The sequence below is a fragment of the Phasianus colchicus genome, chromosome 4 (assembly GCF_987193195.1).
Source record: "Phasianus colchicus chromosome 4, bPhaCol1.hap1.1, whole genome shotgun sequence".
NCBI classification, from domain to species: Eukaryota; Metazoa; Chordata; class Aves; order Galliformes; family Phasianidae; genus Phasianus; species Phasianus colchicus.
In genome coordinates this window covers 58,891,892-58,913,552 of record NC_143439.1, presented here as the reverse complement: position 1 = coordinate 58,913,552, position 21,661 = coordinate 58,891,892, and the positions used below count along the sequence as shown (strand labels likewise).

Genomic DNA, 21,661 nt, shown 5'->3' with positions numbered 1-21,661 from the left:
AATAAAAATGACTGATCCTAATTGATCTATCAACAGTTTCTAATGCACGTTGAATATATCACTCAACATTTACAGCCCAAACAGCAAGGGAGGTTCATCCATATTCATGTAGAGCTATGAGCATATCTACTACTGCAAGAAGTGTGGGGGAATACTGGTGTGGGAATAAAAATACACAAAACATTAGTTTTTTTTCAGAGTCTGCATGAAGACAACTTGAGACTTCAGAAAAGTAATTACTTTTATATTACAGCTTTATTTCAAGCACTGATTCTTCCTGGATACAATTTATACATTTTGTATTATGTATATACATTTATGGAATACTTTTCAAGTTATCCCTAAGTAAAATATATTAGTTGTCTAAAAGTATTCCAGCAATAGTTTCCCCAAGTTACATTTTACTGAATGCTAGTTTAGATCACAGGAGGAAAAAAAAAAAAAAAAAAAAAAAAAAGGGAAAAGAAATGCTTTGGCAAAACTTCCATAATCATACTTCTTCATTCATTTTCATTCAGTATCAGTCAAATAGATAAGAAAAAACAAACACAGTTCTACTGCTTTACTGAAATATAATTTAGAAGAACGTACATTTTTATTTTTCAAAGTGTGTGGTCTTAACATTTCATTTTCAGCTAGTCAAAAAAAACTGCTTGCTGCTTCTCAATGTAAAACGGTGCAACACGTCTTTTGAAACTTGTAATTGCATTGTAGCAATGGTGACTGTTAAAAGCTCCTGGCAATCCTAGAGCCTGTGTCAAAGTAGGAGGACAGCCAAAAGTATCAAAACAGAGAAGAATAATACAGTCACTGAACTGCACACATTGAGCTTCTAGGAGGATTAGCGCTTCTTGTCACAGGCTCCTGACTGTAGTTGACAATATCTGCTTTCACCACTCTCTGTCATAAAAGAAAAAAACACAGCAATAATCAGAATCAAAATACAATATTGATGCTGGCAAACAACTCAACAGATATTTTACTATGAAACATGGAGGGAAAAATAAAGAAATTGTGCAAAACAGACACAGTTCAGTTTTCTTCAGCATCTTACAGTAAGTCTGATCAGGTGTTATTTTCTCAGTCTAAATAAGTTGATTCATACTAAGCAGAAGGAAGTACTTTGGTAAGTTTTCTTGACAATTTTTCAGAGCTAATAGAAAGCAGCAATGCAAAAAGTCTGTGAATGTATTTTTTTTTCTCCTCAATAATTGTTTTGCATGTAAATTATAAAACAGAATTTTACAAAGCATAACTGCCTATCTTAACCAGAAATTGCAGGTAGCTCATCTGTGCCTCTTCAAGCAATTCAGAGGAAAATACAGACAGAATTCAAAGCAAATTTCAAATACAAACATCCTTCAAAAGAAGCTTCACTAGGCATCCAGACAAAGATTGAATTAACATAAAAAGAACTTCTGTGTACAATAAATATTCATTTTCTGTGTAAACATCTAACAGATATCACCCGTTCTATTTACAAAGCATTTAATGGAACTGTTGGTCTCTCCCACATGGGGAGAGAAACAAGAGATACCAGTTTTCTGTCCATTTTCATTTGAGGCAGCAATGTAACATTTTGAATTTTACAGCACTGAAAGCGCCTCTTAATACTATAATATGAAGTATTACCAAGTTTCTATGAACTAAGGAGTTATTAGAAATGCCTCATAACTGCACACAAAACTTCAAATTAATATACTATATATTATTTCTGCTTACCGATATAAAATACATCATTTCTAAGAGAATCTACTATAGATGTTACTTCATGTAAAAGCAATGAGGCTTGAGAAAAAAACTTCTACATCAATACCTGAACTACTGCATTGAGCAGACTTTGCTCTGGCAGCTGGAAGTGTTGTGATGTTGGTTATCTTCTTCAGGGTAGTTCACTATTTCTGCCCTGACAACATGCTGTTCAATCATGTACCAACACAATGAATAGAGATGAAGGAGAAGAATGAAAAAAAGAAAAGGAAAGGGAAGAAAAAACGGAAAGATTGATCAGTAGTTGAAAAGGAAGAATGAATGATATAAAATGACAGCGCAGAAGCTAAAACAAAGTGCATTTCTTTTCAAGCCCTATGCAGAACAGGAATTTATCTAGCAGAAAGCATCACAATCAGCATCTGTTTTCACTCTCAGGCTTCCTGAAGGACATGCACTTTCAAAGCATCAAAGTGAAATATTCATGCATGCAATCAACAAAAACTTATTAGAGGAGGAGAAGGGACAGAAATAGAAGGGAAAGAAAAGGGAAGATAATTCAGTGGAAGGTGACAACGGCCTCTTCCTTTAAGCCTGAGGTAAATAAATTTTACAGTAGTCAGCTTTCCTATCAGTTACTGTAACAAGTGCATTAGCGATGTGTGTGTATCTTTTCCATTACATAGCTCTTACATTACAGCTAGATACTAACCAAAAACTTGTGACAAATTAAAACCTCACATCAAAGCACTGCCAGCTCTGACTTCACTTCATAGAAAAGAAAGAAAAAACCACTCCTTTTTTCCCTAAAGTCAAAACAAATCTGTTAAAAGCTTTCTATTAACAAAATGCTTATGTAAAGGGGAAAAAAAATCATATAACTTAAGCACAAAAATTGCAGAAAAGGTCTGCTATGAAAGATAAAATAATCTTTTTCTTTATAACTCCAGTATTTACGCAATGCATTTTTGAAGTTAAAACGAATTGCTAAATGAATGTATGCCACTATTTTGAAGGAAACAATATGTAAACTGGATTATGTGAATGTATAAGCAGTACATGTTAAAGATTACCTCTGCAAATAAAACCTTTATGTCAAACAAATACTAGTAATTGAATTGCCTGGTAAAGGATCTGAATTTATTAGCTGCTGATGTACTCCTCTTGAGTTTAATTGATCACATTTGTATTATCTTATCTAGTAGACAACATCTGTGATTTACTAGACTCCTGGCCTGATGTTATCAAGGGAAAGGTTGCTAAATCCATGTGAAGGGGTAGTAGGGGTTTAGCATTAAACAGTGTTATCTGACCTCACAGGACCTAGTTTCATCATACCAATCTTCTGACAAAAGCCAAGGAAAAAAAATCTTGCAATCAGTAGGTCGTCAAAACATTGGTCCAAATCCCATCATGTAAACAAGGCTAGGTTAGTGATCTGTGTTTAGGCACACTGTGCAAAAAGTTGATTAACATAAATGACAAGGATTTTCTAAAGGAATTTCACATGTTTTTAAAAAATACATTGCAGTATTTGTCTTATTAACTTTAAGGCGATTAAAAACTTTGAGCTTCTTTGTATCTATACAAGACGTATCTATAATTGCCAAGGTTCAAACCACTGTTAGTAATGACAAAAAAAACTTACTTGGTGCAGGTGCTCTGAATTCCCAATCTGACTTATCTGCCAAACATTTTATTATACAAAACTGGCACATGCACGCCCTCATTTCTTGAGCTGGCATATAGCTAAAGAAAAAACTACAAATCACTTACAAAAACGCTACCTCTTGCCAATGCCAAGGAACAAAGCTGCACCCCATGCGGTTTTTATACTATGGTTGAAAGTAAAAAATACAGAAAGAAAAACATTTGATTAGTAGAGGAGCTATTTCCTCAAATTTCATCAGACCCTTGTGATTTAAAGGAGAGGAACTTGAGGACTGAAAATAAGTCAGAATCTGCAATTTTCTGACTTTGGAGCAGTTCCATTTCAAAAACACGTTCCAGTCACACACAAACACTAATCTATTCCTTTGTTTCACCACAGTTTTGACTAAATAAAGGTTTGATTAACAGTCATCTCAGCATGTTAACAGACAAGATTTAGTAGCTCTTGCTGAGATAGTTTAAAACTTACCACCCCCAAATGCCTGTTCTATTCCTCTGCTGGAGATCACTGCTGCCAAAGGAGAGCTGGTGGAATGCAACATGTACTTGCACCTCATCCGCTTCAGCACAAAGTCTGGCAGCTTCACTTAAAAACAACTTTCATCAGCAGTTTAAGCTAAGCTGTTGAACTTCACCCTGATGCAGCCAAGGCACACGATCACCTTCTATTTTCTGATCACGCTGGGGGAGCAATAAATTCCAGCAAAAGGGCAGTAACAAATATCTTGGGTTGCATTAATATCTTAAACTGCTGCAGCTGTTTTCTAACACAATGCATGGCAAATAGTTTAATTTCTAAGGCTTGCACTTAATTAGTTCTTGCACTTAATTAACAGTTTAACAGTTAATTTGAAGGGGGACCAAGACTCCATCTACTTTTCACAAGGATTTCTGTAGCTCTGCCAGTCATCAAAGCACAGAAGACACAAGTCAAGCCCCACAGATTCATACAATTTGAAGTAGTGTGCTTAGGATTCTTATTACTAACCACAGGTGAGTGACAGTGACTCCTAATGGCTTTTCTTTAAAAAACAATTAGAATTGTTTTTTAAAGAAAAGAGATATGATCTTCAGCCATAAAATCATAAGTGCTAGAAATAATTTATGAAGAGCATTCTCAGCATTAGACAATCAGTAACCATGAAGAAATATACAATAAATCATAACTGATAAGTCATTTCACTGTTGGTGCCTTACACAAATTCAGTATTTCATGTTATTCTTTGTTACCACCTAAACTAAATGAAGATACTTGATGTTCTCCGACAAACATAAGATCATAGAATATCTCAAGCTGGAAAGGATCATAAGAATCATCTCCTGACTCCACAAAGAACCTCCCAAAAATCAGACCATATGTCTGAGAGCATTGTCCATGTGCTCCTTGAACTCTGGCAGCCCAGAGAGGTGACCACTGCCCTGGGGAGCCTGTTCCATGCCCACCACCCTCTGGTGAAAAACCTTTTCCTAACACCCAGCTTGACCCACCCCTGATGCAGCTTCGTGCCATTACACTAAAATATACTCAAGTATAAACCATCTCATTTTTCAAAACAAAGAAACCTCGTACTACACAGAACACTGAAAATTCAAAGACAAGATCCTGGAAGAAAACAATGCACATTTGTAAAACTAAAATGTGTTTTGCTCTTTGCTCGAAGAAGAAATCAAACACAATGCTTGCAAATTAGCTGAGTTAAGTTGCACTTATCCTTGTGTTTTGTTTTATTCCTTTTATAGCACCTATTTATCTGTTTTTACAGTCGAGTTGGTAGAGTATTAAACACCTAGAAATGTTAAGGAGCATGTTCACATAGCCACTCTATAATTTAAGGAAATTTAACGCTGATTGGAGAGAAATTTGAAAAACAAACATCTTCCCTTTCCCCATATACACACATGGGAATCTATCACACAAACCATTTGTAGTATACCAGGAGTCATCTAAAACCACCTCCATTCAGCCAAAAGACCCACTTCCATGCTTTTAAGCAACAGCATCTACACACTACTTCAGTAGAGCTTTTCCACTGCAGACTAATAAATTTCTCTCAAGAAATGTCCTTCTGTTTGCTTCTCTGAGGCTATGAAGGTTAAAATTTTCTTTCTCCAATTTTATGCATACTTTCCGTTTCCAATCTTAAGAACTAACCAAGGTATGGAACCAAAAACAATGAACCTTAAGCTACAGCTAACAAGACAAACAGTTAAATACAATTCTCTTTGGTTTCCCACTGACTTAATTTTGAACAATTCCTACTGCCTGCTCAAAGTAGCACTCTCAAAGTGCTCAAAGTTTGCTCAAACCTTATACTGTTAGCAAAGCATTATTGCTTATTCAGAACAAATTAAAATTGTGCTTCATTAGAAGAATCTTGAAAGTCAGACTGTTTCTCTGTTTAGCTACACACACCATAGAGAGACTTCTGCTGGACCTGAATAAGGAGACAACGAAATTTCTTTTCTAACCACCTCTACTACAGGTTTTGCTTTTTCTTTTGTTGTTGCTTGTGTTGTTTGTGTCTGGATTTATTTCCTTTTTTTTCTTTTTTTAAAAAATTTGGATTATTTTCTTTAAATCACTACAGCTTAGATTCACATTAACAGTAACACGTGGGCCATAGTGAGTATTTAGACTGTGCATATTAACTTAGTTATTGCTACTGTAATTTGCATAATATCAACTCTGTCCTATCCACATACTGTACATTCCATTGATATGTTCAACAGCATTAAAAACAGTGATTATTTATAATAAGGTAGGAAAAAGCCCACTTGAAGCCAGCACCAGTTCAAACTAGAAAGTAGTGCATTCTTCAGACAAGCCTACACAGAGGTTCTTACTTGAAAAATAGACACTTCCTTTACAGTGCTACAATACTCTACGTGATCTCCTTTCTCATATTCCTATTTTAATTGAAGGTATTTGCATACCTGCCTATAAGTTTATATCTGAGTTTGCAGGATGCAACAACACAGATCTGAGACCACTGCTTCAATGCAAGCTTAACAGTTCAAGAAAAATTAAGGAGCTCCTTATGGGATTAATTATTCACATACAAATCATTATACAGTTCAGAACAATAGGTGAATGGTTCCTCAGTAGTAAACAAATTTTGAAAAAACACTCAATATTTATTTACCTATAAATCATAGCTTTTTGAAACTTTTCTCTTTTGCTTGTTAGGTATTCACTCTTAAGTATATTTTGCCATTTTACTATTTGCAGTACAGTTTTGTAGTTGACCACTTCAGCAGAGATTGTAAACACTGAAGTGGTGAAACACTTTCAGAAATTACATATTTATTAATTATATTTCAAAAAGCAGGAGACCAACCTGTACGCAAGATGCATTTTGTATCATTAGTTAGGTTTCTTTCATTAAACTTTGACTTATTTTGGGGGTACTCATTTAATGTTAACAGCATCTAGCAATTCTAGGATACCGTGTCACCATCTCAGCCACTTTCTGGTTTAATAATTGTAATCCTAAATATCATTACATAGTAAAGGTTGCCTCAGTAGTATAATCTTTGCTTTTGAGGTTTCTGAAACGGTTTTGTGTAAAATCCTTTGGTTTAAACCTATGTGCTCACAGTCTTCCTGGCAGGAAAATTATATTTAGAAGCAGGAACCTGGCAGGAGAAGGCGGAAAAGGAAAAGCTCTTGCTTGCTTGCTTATTTGAACAATTAACACATTTTAGATCACCTAACATCCACTGATTTAAATAAATAACATCCAACTCTAGTAACTACAGTTTAACAAATTACAGTTTAAATTAAAGAAAAAATGAAAACATTTTTTCCCATTAATTAAAAATGTCATAAAACTGTTCTCACTAGAACTATTTTGCATGCAATGATTACAGGAAATATTCTTTTCAGAAACAGTAAAAAGCTGTTACAGTTCAAAGGAAGATATGCAGCAAGGTTTTGACGTGCATCTGCTGTGTTCACACCTCTAACTCACTATTAGCCAATAAGAGGATGGGTGATATGCTTCTTGATGATACCTATTGCTGGGAAACACTGTTCTCTCAGTCCTTTCTTGCCTCAGAGGAGATGACAGAAAATCCTCCAACTCAACACAAAGAAGAAAAACATGAAGTCTGAAAGCAAAAGACTAAGCAGTTCCTTTAAGAGGAGATTATTTGGGACGGGAACAGTAAGAAAAATAATTTCAGATGGCAGGAAGCCATATTAGCTACCCAAACACCTGATACCACAGGTCTGCCAAGAATGGGTATACTCAATCAGAAAAAGATTTGTTTCTCATTTGTACACAATAATGTACAAATGGGAAATAGTGCTCTTACACTGAGGCAAACAGACCTCAGGAAAGCATCATCATCCTGCATTATAAAGGCACATAATGAAAACTAAACTCTGAGATTAACCAACCAAAGGACATCACATAGATAATTCTTGACTCTGTAACTGACAAACAGGGCAGCCTGGTCTAGTGGCTGGCAACCCTGCACACAGCGGGGGGGTTGAAACTAGATGATCATTGTGGTCCTTTTCAATGCAGGCCATTCTATGATTCTATGAAACAGTACTTTTTTCCTATTCAGTTCAGTATATGTCTATACTGAACACTAACTTAGAACAGTTACACTTGCAGAAACTTATGCCTTCTATCTCTTAAGCTTTAGTGTCATAAAATAATTTTGGTTTAGTATGTAAAGAATTTTAAAGTAATTATCATAAACACTGAATGTGATATCAGTGTACAGTAATTTATGTACAGATAAGAGCATCTTTCATGCTACCTGTGAATGCAAAAATATAAAGAGATATTAATTTCTAAGAAAATTTTTATATACTACAAACAGCTCTCAAGCTATTATTTTCTTCATTTTTTTTTTTTTTTTGAACATGCATTTTTATTGCTTCAGCAAGTTTATCAGGATGGATAAAGATTATTATATTTTTAAGATGCTGTTGTGATAGTAACTAACTGTCTCTAATAGAATGGGTGCAGTTCACTTAAAAGGATAGATATTAATTTGCAACATTATCTGTGGGGTTTTTTCTAAATACTAAATAAAATTTTAAGCAAAACATGTATTTGTGGACAATCACCTGTGATTGTTCCATTTCTGCTTTGTTTAATTTGATGCCAAGGATGTCAGCAGCAATTCTCTGAAAACACAGGAAGACCTATGGAAAAAAAAAATTACATCATATTTAAATGATTAAAAACAGACGTTCTAAAAGTTCTTTCAAATATATCAAACCATTCTTGAACTGTAAACAACAAGATATAGAGAACTGTGACCTGTGCAAAACAGATCTGAGAACAATCTCATCTGGTATATTCAATTTTGTTTAAAAATTGGGGAAAATAACTCAACAATGCTATGAGGAATGAACAGTACGGTAGATTGTTAGGCAACACTTCTACTCTGCCTCCAGAGGCTTAAGTTTAAACAAGCTTTTACACAACCCACCTCTCAAATACTGCTCTCAGTGCTATAAAATATGAATAAGGGCATTCACTAATGTTTAGCAGAAAAATATTTTACCAGTGTATTGTGCAATAAAGACATAGATTTCTGAAATTCAGAACAACTGAATTGTGCATCAGCAGCACCAAAATCTCTGCTGTGTATGCTTCAAAAACATTATGAACATCAAATCCAAGCAATTACATATTTGTTCAGGAGTCTTACAAATGATTGTATGTGTTCTGTTATTGAATTGAAATATCTAAGTAAGCAAAAATGTGGCATGGCATGGAGCAGCCTAGCCATTAAACTTCAGATGTGGTTTGACAGATAACACTGAATGGGAAGGCTATCTAAAATAACTCATTTACTTCATCTCAATACAGTCCACAAATCTTACTTTTAGGGAGCTACATTTTAAATCTGATTAAAGGACACAAATGATATTAAACAGGAACAGTTTAAGACTCAACTGCTGCTGAATGCAGCATACTGTCAAGCTGCATCTTATGCTCTGTTTGCATGGCTGTGCAACTGAGTACAAAGCCTAACCTGCCAGCCTACTGTGTTTTTCACCGTACAGCTGCCACTCCAGAAGGTAAGGCCTGTGGAAGTAGTCATTTTCAAGGAAAAATTGAAAATAAATAAATAAAAACATTCACGCATTTTTTTCTTACAGCTCAGATGGAAACTGAAAAAGAGTGAGTGGCAAAACCAACAAGCCACTGTCACTTCCAAAATCACTTTACTTTCTCTGATCTACTTGGTCTACTATCAGCCTACTGTACTAACACCCATACAGCAAGGAAATGGGCAGACATTTTTAAGAGACCTGCCCAACAAAGCTCTGTGTTGTAATGAACCGATCACCTGCTGTGCTGAAGTTCTGTGCACAAAGCAGCAGGTGGGAGCTCAGTGCTCTAGCTATGCAGTTCAGTAGAGAGTACGACAGTTACACTACAGTAAATCTTTCATGAAGTTTAATTCTCCTCTAAGGAGACATTCAGATTTTTCTATGTATATAAAATTATCTTTTGCAAATGAGTCTGTTGGAAAGATCTGAGGTAAACAAAACAAATCACTTCATCTACCTTAATTGAGCATGTAAGACTCCTCTAAACTATACCCACAGCAGCCATGGAAGGCCTCTCCCTAAATCACTGTCTTCCCTGCACAACTACCCAAATACATGAACTGCAGTAACAGTGGAAAGAGTTAATTCAAACCTATACCGAAACTAAAAATGAACTACTGTAAACTATTCTCCATACCTTCTTTTGTCAGTAGATATTTAAACAGAAAGTTCTGGTTAATGCTTTTAGGTACGTTCAGATTTACTTTTGTTTTTAAACAGTAAGTTAAAAAAAGTACAATTAGCATATACAGTGGGATGCTGCTGTAATTCATGAATTACATCATCAATTAAAAAGACATAATAAAGATTCCTTCTTAATTTGTAATGTTAACTATATCCATCTCATAAAAACTACTACCTTACTACAAAATGTTTGTCTCCTTGAGAAAGGAACACATTTCATCACATGCAAACTTCACTGCATGAAGTACTATAAAATTTGTCTTCTCTTTCTAACATAAGAAAAACATTTTCAGACTTTAAACAAAAATTCCTGCCAAAGATTTAACACAAACTCTAAGGAGAATCAGGATTCACTGCATTTGTATCAGCAGTATAACACAATAATTACACAAATTATAAAATCTGGCAGTCCACTGTAGAAGTAATTGAGCTTTCATCAAATATATTTAAACAACCAGTGATGCCATTTGTGTTACAGAATTATGCTTCCATATAATTGGACATGGCCTTACTGTTCAGTAATACTCAAATAAAGTAAGCTATGTTGCCCGTGTAAGACAAAGACAGACTTATGTTTTTAACTGGAATCACACAGTCATTAGGCATGTGATAGAAATCAAGAAAAACAATACAATGTGATTTCATCTGATACAGTCAACTAAAAGAGAACCTTTCCTTCCATACACTTCCAACTAAAACAAATATCTAAATTAGGTCTGAAATAAATGATCATTCTAAAATATGCTCGGCAAAGCATTACAAATACCAGAAAGTTCAAGTTTAAATGGACCTGCAGAGAGAACGTCTTCTGGCTCAGAACCCATATTAAAAATTTTGATTGCAACAGGATCTTGTGAATTTATCAACTGTTAAAAGTTTCTGTGTTGATGCCCTATAGATGAGACTTCACCTGGAACAAAGGGTGACAGCAGAGATCCAACAGGCCTCATTTCTCATCACGTATAAACCAGAGTACTTCCACACTAAGATCTATACCTCAACCCACAAAGCAAATGAGAAGACACTGTAATTAATAAAGAACATATACATTCACAGAAAGATCAATACAGAGTTTATTTTTCTTACTTACAGAATCTCCTGTCTTGGCTGACACAAAATGGCTACTGAAATTGTTTTCCTGACAAAACCGCTGATGCTTGTCAACTTTCACTGTGCGCATATGCTCCAAGTCAACTAGAAACAAGTGGGAAAAAAAGATTACTACAGAGTAACATAGAGAATACAGAGTATCCTTATGTAGTTATCTGTCTTAGAAAACTCATTCCTTGGAAATACATCAGATGTCATTCTTTGCAGAGGTATGAAAATGCCAGTTTCTTTTATAATCATATGTGAAAAATAAAGGAATCACAATGAACATTGTGCATATTTCTACACTCACACAAGCAATTGGTAACAACTTTCCCACTAACTACATGCAGAAAAAAAAGTCTGAGACAATTACATTTTGTGGGAGTTTTTTTGTTCTGTTTTGTTTTTTGTTTTTGTTTTTACAAATATGATGTATAATGATAGTCCAGCATAACCTAGAGACACAGAGTTCACAAAGTATATCTGAAATGAGTTGGAAATAACTTTATTGCAGAACACAGTAGAGCAAAAACATCCACCATAATAAAAAAAATGAACTGAATAAAAACATTGATGGTTAGTTATTTTATACGAAGGCTTCAATTCCACGTGCCAGCGCATTTTCATTTTTAGCACTTTATAACCACTGGAAGCAAAGTAAAGCTTTCAAATGGTATTTTATGTTAAAAAGCACTCGTTGCCTACAACAGAACATGGAGCCCAAGTCTTGCACAGGTTTTATTGTGCACATTCCAGTTTTTCCAAATCTGATCCTAAGGTAACTGGAAACTATATTGAAAAGTTTCTCTTTTTATTGCATTACAGTTCCTATAAGGGTGTTGACTCTCTGCCGTCAAATTATAAGGCAAATATATTCAGAAGGATTTAAGGACAACCAGGCTCTTTGAGTCAATACAGGAAAAAAAAACTTAAACTGATTTCCTGAGGAAGGGACCCAACTGACTTGTAAAAACTTGTAAATTTGCAAATCTAGTAAGCCTGCATAATAGTGTCATTTGATTATCAGCTGAAAAAAAAGCTCTCATACTACATAAAAGGCTTTATTTTAAAATGATATTGGAGGTCTTTAATTTGTAGGCTCTGGAGATTTTCTCTTGGAGATTTTTAGTCTAACAGGGGATTCCTACACCCCATTTATACTGCTTACTTTGGTTAATGTGGAGTTTTTGCCACATATTACTGTTCCTCACACATCAGTAAGGCCTTGTTTATAAGAACAGGCCTAAAATCATCCAGTTACCACAGGCATTAATTTGTGAAGGACTAAAATACTAACCTATTAACACTAACGTTTGCAGTACAGTACTTCATCATATTAAATGTGGAATATATAGTTCTACAAAAAATAGGAAGAACAAATGCATTTATTAGGATAAATCCCAAAGTTGATAAAAAGCCTCGTACAGTCTACATAACAGTTGTTTAACTTCTTTCTCTTAAAAATAACTACCAGGAAAGAGCCTCTGTTGAAATGCTTTTAAGAAGAAAAAAATGCAGCATGCTCTCTAAATGATATCACTATTAGCTATTAATTTTACTCTTCATATATTAGCTTTAAGTGCAGCCTGGAAAACACAACACTGTGATTACTCTTTGGGGGGGTAAAAAAAAACAAAAACAAAAAAACAATATATTACTTTCATTTCTATTTAACAATGTTTTAAAGGAACCTTAACCTCATCTCTGTATTGAAACTTCAAAAGTCAACCACACAATTACAATTAAAAAGTCAACCACTGATCTATTTACACCATATCTCTGTTAAGACCACGGCATACTTGTGTAAGCCTCTAAACACAAGCTCACAAGTAACAATTTCTCTCAATCTCTCCTTCCCAAGAAAAGAACAGAGGTCACAGGAAAACACAAGCATACAAAACTTAAATGAATTTTCAAGAAGAAAACGTTCTGCCTTGTAAGAAATCATATCCCAAAATGGTTCTTATTTTCCATTTGAGGAAATATTAAGAATAAAATATGGTCAGTGGAGCATATATTTTTGCTACAGTAGAGAAATGAAAAGCATGCAAGATCCCAGAATCTAACAGACCGGAAGTAAAAATCAGGGTAAAACTGTGTTTCTGAAATTTGTGCAACTCTTAGTTCCTCTTCCCATTTAGGAGTATTTCATCCCATGGCTTCTGAATTCTGGGCAGTCTGCTGCGAACTGTGCCGTTACTGTTAGAGAAGATAACTGGCAGGTAAACGTCCACATGCGTGCACTCAGCTCACAGTAAACACAAGGCAATTCATGTTAGAAGCATTAGCCCTCAATGAAAGAGGGCACAGTTTTAGTACAAGAAAAAGATTTCAAGTGCTAATAAATATTTAATCACAAAAAGTCGTGGGGCGCAATCATAGGCAGTTACTGAAGATCAGCTAAAATGCAGCAAATAATTACCCTCTAGTTTTTTTTCAATTATTTTATTTCTTTGACCATCTGATGTTGGTCAGTAAAATATGAGAACTCATAGCTAACAGGACATAACTCTTGTCCAGCTTTTATTTAGACATGTTAGAGAAAAGACTTTAGCAGGGATCTCGAGGAGAAAACTTATTTTCTAAATAGGTGCTTATAAAACTGTAAGGAGGAAAAAAAAACAAAAAAACCTCATAGCTGGCCGACGTGGGCTGGTACAATGAATCACTCAGCAGCAGGAATAGGTGTCTTTGGGATGAAGGATGATACAAGGATGTACTTAAGCCATGAAAAGCTTAAAGGCAAAGACAAATAACTTTTGGCTAGAAAGAAGAGAATGATACATAAATACAGTATGATTTTACAAACCAGGAAAATGATTTTGCTGAATAGTCTAAATGACTAGATAACATTGCGCCTGCCAATAAAAAGGAATTTCAGCAATTATGATGCAAAAGATGAACATTTTAACCATGGTAATGATTATGATAGGCCATACCTAATAAAGGTCATGCAAAAAGATTTGGACCTATATCAAACACAAACATTTAGAGAAGGACCAAAAGAGACGGACATTTCCAAGCCAGACTGTTCAGTCACCCTACTCATCTGAAGCAAATTAGGAAGATGACAATAGCAGGAGGAAATTAATAGCTCTGTTTTTACCAAGGATAATTTAAGTTGATGGCTAGAAACCACAAGGAGACGTCAAAAGGAGACACAAGGATTTTGTTTGCAAAGGAAAAACAAGTTGAACTATTCATAAATAGTGAGATCCTAAAATACACAAACATTACAAATTGTTACTTTGGTTCAAGTGCTTGCCTACAAATTGTGCTATCCTTATCGATAAATAATGTTTTTCTGCTCAATAAAAGCTAAAGCATGACCCAAATGGATAAGTTTTACAGTATATAGCAAGAATATTTATTTGGTCTTCAAGCTTGTCTGGTGGGAAGAGTCACTTCAACTGAGGCTAGCAAAATAATTGTGGCTTCTCAAGTAACAGATCTATGTGTGTAGTACATACAGATACCATATAAATATACCAGCACAACAAAAATAGACTGGAAATTTAGGAATTACTTCCACCTAGCCTGGGAGATGCAAATGAAACTCTCCCCTCAAGAAGAAACTAGAACAGATCAGCGTCTGCTGCAACAAGAGATGAGGCTCGCTATAAGACTTGCTTTTCACAAACTCTGGAGAGTTCCATCTTGATCTGTAGGAGACTAAGCATAGGTCGAGATAGGCAAAAAAAAGAAGAGTCTGGATCTCCCTCTCATAGAAGTCCCAAATGCTCCATCCAAAGCATTGCTGAAGGCATGAAAAGAAGGAGGTAAGAAGAAAACTGCAGAATCTAGATAAGGAAGAAAGTCAGAGAATATCAGTCACCACTGTGGAGCAAGTGACAATTCAAAGATGACAAGGACAAAATTGTGGGCTTAAAGCGGGACTAGAGAGGACTGGCTCACATCTTCAGGTGACTGAGGAACTATTTTTCCATCATTCTTCGAACTGCTGATATACATCGCTTAATTGCAGTGAAAAGCTGATAGACAATGCTACATTAAAGAGGAAAGAAAACAGTAGATGAATATTTTAAACAATTGTCTGCAAGGCTAGGAATGATCTGACTGGTAAAAATTCTGAGCAAGTTCTTGAGACAGTATAAGTAATCAACTGTAAGTCACATTCCTGTATAACTTTACATGAGAAATTAGGAGTAAGCCACAGACATTTTAGCTTTTGGGTAGCAGTGAGGGAATGCAAGGACACTGGGAAGTGAGTGATTTACAGTCTCCACTACACATAGCCATTCAACAGCAGTTCAGTCTCAGTTGAAATGTTCTGCTATTTTTGTCTTGAGATTCTCAAACTACTAATGCTAAATATATTAACACCAAATTTATTTATCTTATGCTGTTTAACTGTATATATCATTCCTCTAAGATAACAGAAGCTTGCAAAAAGTCTCTGCCTGTGGATCCATAATAGTTTGCCATACTGTGCTTCCATGATTTCCTTTCAGTACAACACACAGGTGAAAAACCAGTAGCCAGCCAATGTAAGTACTGGTTTATTTCATCCTTTCCACTAAGTGAACTACCACAAATACAATTAACTCACTAGAATCACTTCACGTAATAAAGTGTGATATCAAATCCCAGAGCTGTTTTGCCTTTAAATTATGGTAAGAATAAATATGTATAACAATAGTTATAACTCAACTGGGACAGACAAGAAGCCAGTAAGTACTTTAAAGTATCATTAATCAGTGAAATGATGAATGTTCTGGTTTCATCACCTTTCAAAATGGCAGAAATCTAACAGTAATTCGCTTTGATTTAAATGTTGTTACCTAAACAAGTAACAGCACATGCTCTAAAAGACACCAGAACATCATTTATGCAGAATGTAAAGGCTGCTACTTGTGCAATGTGTGTGCCTTTCCCACAGGACTGCCACTGTCTTCCTTCATAACATCATTAGAGAATAGTTCCATGTAAATACAGTGCTTTTAAAGTCAGAAAGCATTGATTTTTGCAATAATCTTTCTTTCAGGTAAATTCTGGAAGAAACACAAATACATGACTAGAACAGATACTAACAAGCAGCTGAAAAAATAGTGACAGTACTTGTTCAGAATGTTATAAACAGCTGAGTGGCACGCATAATGCATGTTAAGCAAGTCTGAATGTAGTAGTTTGCTGTATTTTCTACTGGATTGTGAGATTACATTTACAAACTGTAATGCACTATAAGATTATTTTATTATTCCAGTGATAACTAATCTAGCCATTTGCTAAAGCATCTGTATGAAAAGAAACTTTAAAGATATAACTCAGAGTGTTTCAATAAAAGGATGCCTCTCCACCCAAAACTGAGTCTTTCAAAGCTTCCAAGTGTAACAACTACAAGGCAATCTGTTCTAAAGGGCCAGTTCCTCTTTTAGGCTGAAGTTATTGATTGATATTTACTGCATTTATACTAAACTCTGTATCAACATAAATGAATTCACAACTGCCTTGCTTCATAATTATCACACATATTATAGCTTTCATATTTTAAGATAATTAAGAGTAGTATGAAAGTTATGAGTAAACATCTATACTAATCTATGGTAGTGCACAAAAATATATTCTTTTACAGTATGCTGTGAAAAACGAAATACAAATTTTTCTGCAAAGTATTTGCAGCTGTTCACACAAGGTATACAATTACATAATGTTTAAATAATGAGCTATCACGATTAGCCCACACAGACATGACAAGTAAAATGCTTTAATAATTTATTAATTTGATTTACATGTGCTTAAAATTATGTACATACTTTCCCTTCTGAAAATACTCCAGGGTCATAAAAAAGGGGACTGTATATGGTGAATTTTTCATCCTATTTTTGTTATAATTTCAGCCTCACTTCTTAAGAACAAACCTAGTTTGAGCACCTGAAAACCTAACACAGCCATGAAGACAACATTTATTGTCTTCATGCAGCATCGCTGCTCAACAAGCAGTCAGTTTAACTGCAATGTGAGGACTGCTTCACCTGAGCAAAAGCAGAAGCGTCTGAATAGGGGAACAGAAATGAGATTTCTGTAAGATTTTATTCCGAAGAATAAAACAGAAATCCTGATTCATACTGCGAGCAGCTCTAGCCATGAAGAGCCCCTCTCAGGCCTCCTCTGCCATAAGCAATACTACCCAGCTTCTCTTCTAGTTCTGCCATCATTCCAAAGAAAATAGGGAAAAAAGCAACAAAAACCCTCCCCAGCTTTTTATTGCACAGCTTACCAGTAACCTACTGCTTTCCCACTGAAGGATGGAGCTAGTTAATTGAGCCTTCATTTTCCATGAATATTTGAATGGATTACTTAGAACTTCAAGCAAGGGCACTTTCATTTTCTAATTAGACACAAAAGCTCTTTCTGTATAAATAATAAAATAATCTGATATAATATTTCTGATCTTATTACTAATAATGACTAATTCATAACTGATACAATACTATAAGAACTAGAATTATGCAGAAATTATAATAAATTCAGTTCATCTGACAAATTGCAATGAGTCTGCAGTACTATCAAATGTAAATAGTTTAAGATCTAGTTTTATTAAAAATCAGTTTTGACTTGCTACTTTCCAATTAATTTTGAACACAGTTTTCAAGAAATTCAAGCATAAATGCCAGAGTCCAAACTGCAACTTTTTGTAGCTAAATTTTTTTTTTAGTACTTTCAATCTTTTTCTCACACTAAAATTGTATAGCTGCCAAAAAAAGAAAACTCTTTCATGGAAGTCCTGAAAACTATACCACGACTCTGATTTAAGGAAGCTCAACGAAATATAAATATAGTTCCAAGTACAGATTTTCTCAGTAATTTTTTTAGGTTATCAAGAAAACATCTAGAGTGTTGATCTGGTTATACTCATGTCAGACAAACTACATGTCACATTAACTACCTCCAGGAAGTTATTCCAAACACAAAATAAACTGTTTATGCCCCTTCTCAGATAGATAGCATGACAGATTGTTATTAGTTGAAGACAGATGAAATACATTAATTTGATTGCAAGCATGTGTTTACTTTCTCACTGTCATGTACACTCTGCTGCTGATGCTTCCCTATGAGGATGTAGTAACAAATCACATGTTATATTAGAAGACTTGCTAAGGGAGAATAATAATAGCTGGTGCTGCACTTTAATACTTAAAACACTATACTTAACATTTCCAGCTATAACAGGAAATCGCCGGTTCCAGAAAGCAGAAAAAAAAAGCTTTAAAACTCTTGTGATTTACACAAAGCATCTCAACACTTCCTCCTCTAAAAAACTAAAACTATCAACAAATATGTTTGTCAATTACTGAAGAAAAATATAACCTTATAAGTGCCAAATGCACATCCAGAGCTCTTGCAAAACCAAAACACAAATTTCCACAGAGACAAGAATGTATGCTCAATATGGAGAAAATAAGGTGGACAATTTCCAAGTCTCCTCAGTTAAAAGCACAACAGCATCTTGCCCTTGAAGTGAGGTTTGCCTGTTTTCACATATACCTCCTATGGGCCTCCATTTATTCCTACAGAATCCATTTGGAATTCTCTTTCCTCTCAAAGAACAACAAAGACTAAAAATCTGAAATGAGCTTCTTAGCATAAAGGCAAATCACACAGTAAAATCAGGTCAACAATTCTGACATCTTTTCTAATTAGTAAGTAATAGGAAAGAATGCATTTAGCATTATAAGTTCTCTTTGATTTATATTTAAAGTGGAAGCTTTTTCTTTATATTAAGATTCCTACATAAAAATATGCTATATTAGTTGAGACTTTAAAACACTGGTAAACAATAAAGGACAACAACGTTTTTTTTAAGGCTCAAAAAGGTTAATTGGATTAACATCTCCAAGATTTAAAACAGATTTCAGCACACTGAAAGAAAGGGACAGGATCCTCACCTAACAACAAGCATGTATAACGTTTGGTAGATGACAGGTCATTTTTAAAGAAGATATGTTAACCTTAGCAAATGCAAACAGCAGGCATCTTTTCATACCAAACTAAAATTTTTTTTGAAGGAGAGGGGGAAGAAAAAAAAAATTACACACCCAAGTTTCTTTTCAAAGCTAAGATGATAGATGAATGATTTACACAGCTTGAAGGGACAGTTAAATAGAATAAAATAATATTTTTTTCTCAGCTAGACATTTCCCATTTTCATTTTTCAATAAATTCTTGGCAGAAATTTTTGCCACCATTTATCATTTGACTGAACACAGCAAGATTGCACTGATAGCCACTCTGTGATCCCCTCTGTTAAGCACTTATCATCCTCATCCTTACCCCTAATGTATATGCTTTTGGAAACAAGGAAAATAGTAAAAAAAAAAAAAAAAAAAAAAAAAAAAGTATACTATGAAACAAACAAACAATATTATAAGGTAACTTAATTTATCTTGCAATTAAAACATACTTATAACAACTCTTTTTTTGCTTTATTTTCCTTTCTTTAAGAAAGGGTATCGCTACAGCATAGGAAGCAAGAGAGGAGGAGGAGAGGTGTGTTATGAAGCTATCTGCTTACCCTGCAACTCAAGTGACTTTGTACCCTGAAGATACATCTGTACTGCAGACAGAGCCATCACAAAGAGAGGAGCCAATTACCTTTAAATGCATTAATCCGGGCACAAGGAGTTAGATGTTGCACCACAGACCTGTGTGCAGATTAACTTACCATGTATCTGTTTACTGTCTGCAGCATACATATCTATACAAACACGCCTTCAGGGTTAGTTTCACGCTTCAAGCAGGAATGTGAATGAAAGGAGATGAAATGCTTTTTCTGCACAGTGTTACGGAGTTTGATCAGCCTGGCGTGTGCAGATGAATGCCTTTCTTTCTCAAAAGCATCGTCTCACAGGGCTTTAACACTGTTCAATTTCACACCTTGGGTTAATCAGATTTTACCTTCTGCAAAGAAACGTGTGCTGAGATTATGAAGTACTCCTGAAGTAAGACTGTTTGCTCACTATTGCTTTTTATCTAGCCAGTCAGATTCTGGCACAGCCCTTATCATTTATAAGTACTTTGCAATTACAGATAGTTTGCTGCCTAATTCTTTTCCAAGCAAATTAGGCAAACACTATTCTTATTTTTTCAAATGAAAAATGAAACATGAATGAAAAAATAAACATAAAGCCTTGCCTAAGATCACATGAAGTTTCACTGAAGCATTTTACTTCACAGAAGCAATTTTACTGCTTTATACACTAAAATGACTTTCATCTTCTTTAACACTTGCGTTCAGGCTTCCTAACCCTGGTGCCAATGAGGACTGTAACAGCAATTAGGTTTTCTTCCTTTTTAAGTTAAAGCTGTTAGTTTTGACTCAAATGTCTTTACAAATTGCTATTTCCTAAAGATAAGAGAGGAGCCATACCAGGAGAACACCTCCAACTGATTTTCCTTACCATATCAACCTGGTTATACAATCACTGGGCAGTCACAACAATCAGCATTGTACTCATATGCAGCTGGGAATAACCTATTTACCAAATAAAGCTGGGAAAGCAAAACAAATCAACTTATAGCCAAACATACCACAACTGAGGATGCCCAGCAACAACACTGGATGTGCAAGTTCCCTCCGGCCCACCCTGACACACCAGCAATAGACAATGAAATAGCAAATAGAATTAGCAGTGATACAGTAATAGCATTATGGAGACCATCTCAGAGACGTGGCTGTTGATTAAGCACTGAAACTCAACTAAAACACGGAAAACTATGTAATAATTATCTTGTATTTGTGAAACTCCAACTGCAGCATTTCTTCTCATCTCTCATTTCCTTCTTAGGAAGTTTCTACAAGTAATAAATACATTTCATTTGTTTTGTACCAGCATCCTTCATAACAACAGTAACTAAGGGTAAACACTCAAAAATCAAGCTGCAAATGATAGTTCATTTTTCTAATTGCTACTGTTTCAGCAATATTACGAAGAAAAGGTTATGCCATTTAGAATCTATATTTTCACTCACAAACATAACACTGCCCTTTACAGAACAACATACAGTAAGTACATTATTTGATCATAATCTTGTAAGAAAATGTTAACATTATGACAACCGCAGTACGCATTTTTAAAATGTTCATATGAACTCTGAGCAAATTAAGTTCATTCTGTCGTGTCAAGAAAGCACATTGCTCTTCAGATAACATTTTGGTAGTAGTTTCCAAACCTTCCTATACTGAACTTTAATAACTGACCCAAGCATTATGAAACAAACGTTACTGGCAGAAAAATGATAACAGACCCTTCTTCCAATTCCAAGAGAAAATTTTTGATTCACAATTATTGAAACAACATAAATAAATGCTTATTTTGACAGAGCTGGATTTACTTGTGAAAAATTAATGGATTTCAATTTTTTTTCCATAAATTATTCTCCTTTCTTGTAATATAAATA

The 21,661-nt window shown here is 34.8% G+C and overlaps 1 protein-coding gene across 2 annotated transcripts in view; it reads right to left on the bottom strand.

The window, feature by feature from the left end:
• Positions 1 to 236: 236 nt before the first annotated feature.
• The window catches only part of RAB28 (RAB28, member RAS oncogene family), a 60,228-nt gene continuing 38,803 nt past the window's right edge, over positions 237 to 21,661 (bottom strand). The window contains exons 5-8 of one of the 2 annotated variants that reach the window (XM_031588386.2): positions 11,241 to 11,344; positions 8,468 to 8,545; positions 1,817 to 1,917; positions 237 to 900 (exon numbers count right to left, since the gene is read on the bottom strand). In XM_031588386.2, the coding sequence (XP_031444246.2) occupies positions 1,822 to 1,917; positions 8,468 to 8,545; positions 11,241 to 11,344 (278 nt within the window). In that variant the 3' untranslated portion in view covers positions 237 to 900; positions 1,817 to 1,821. The remainder of the gene's footprint in view (positions 901 to 1,816; positions 1,918 to 8,467; positions 8,546 to 11,240; positions 11,345 to 21,661) is intronic. The other variant, XM_031588387.2, reaches the window with a different exon arrangement.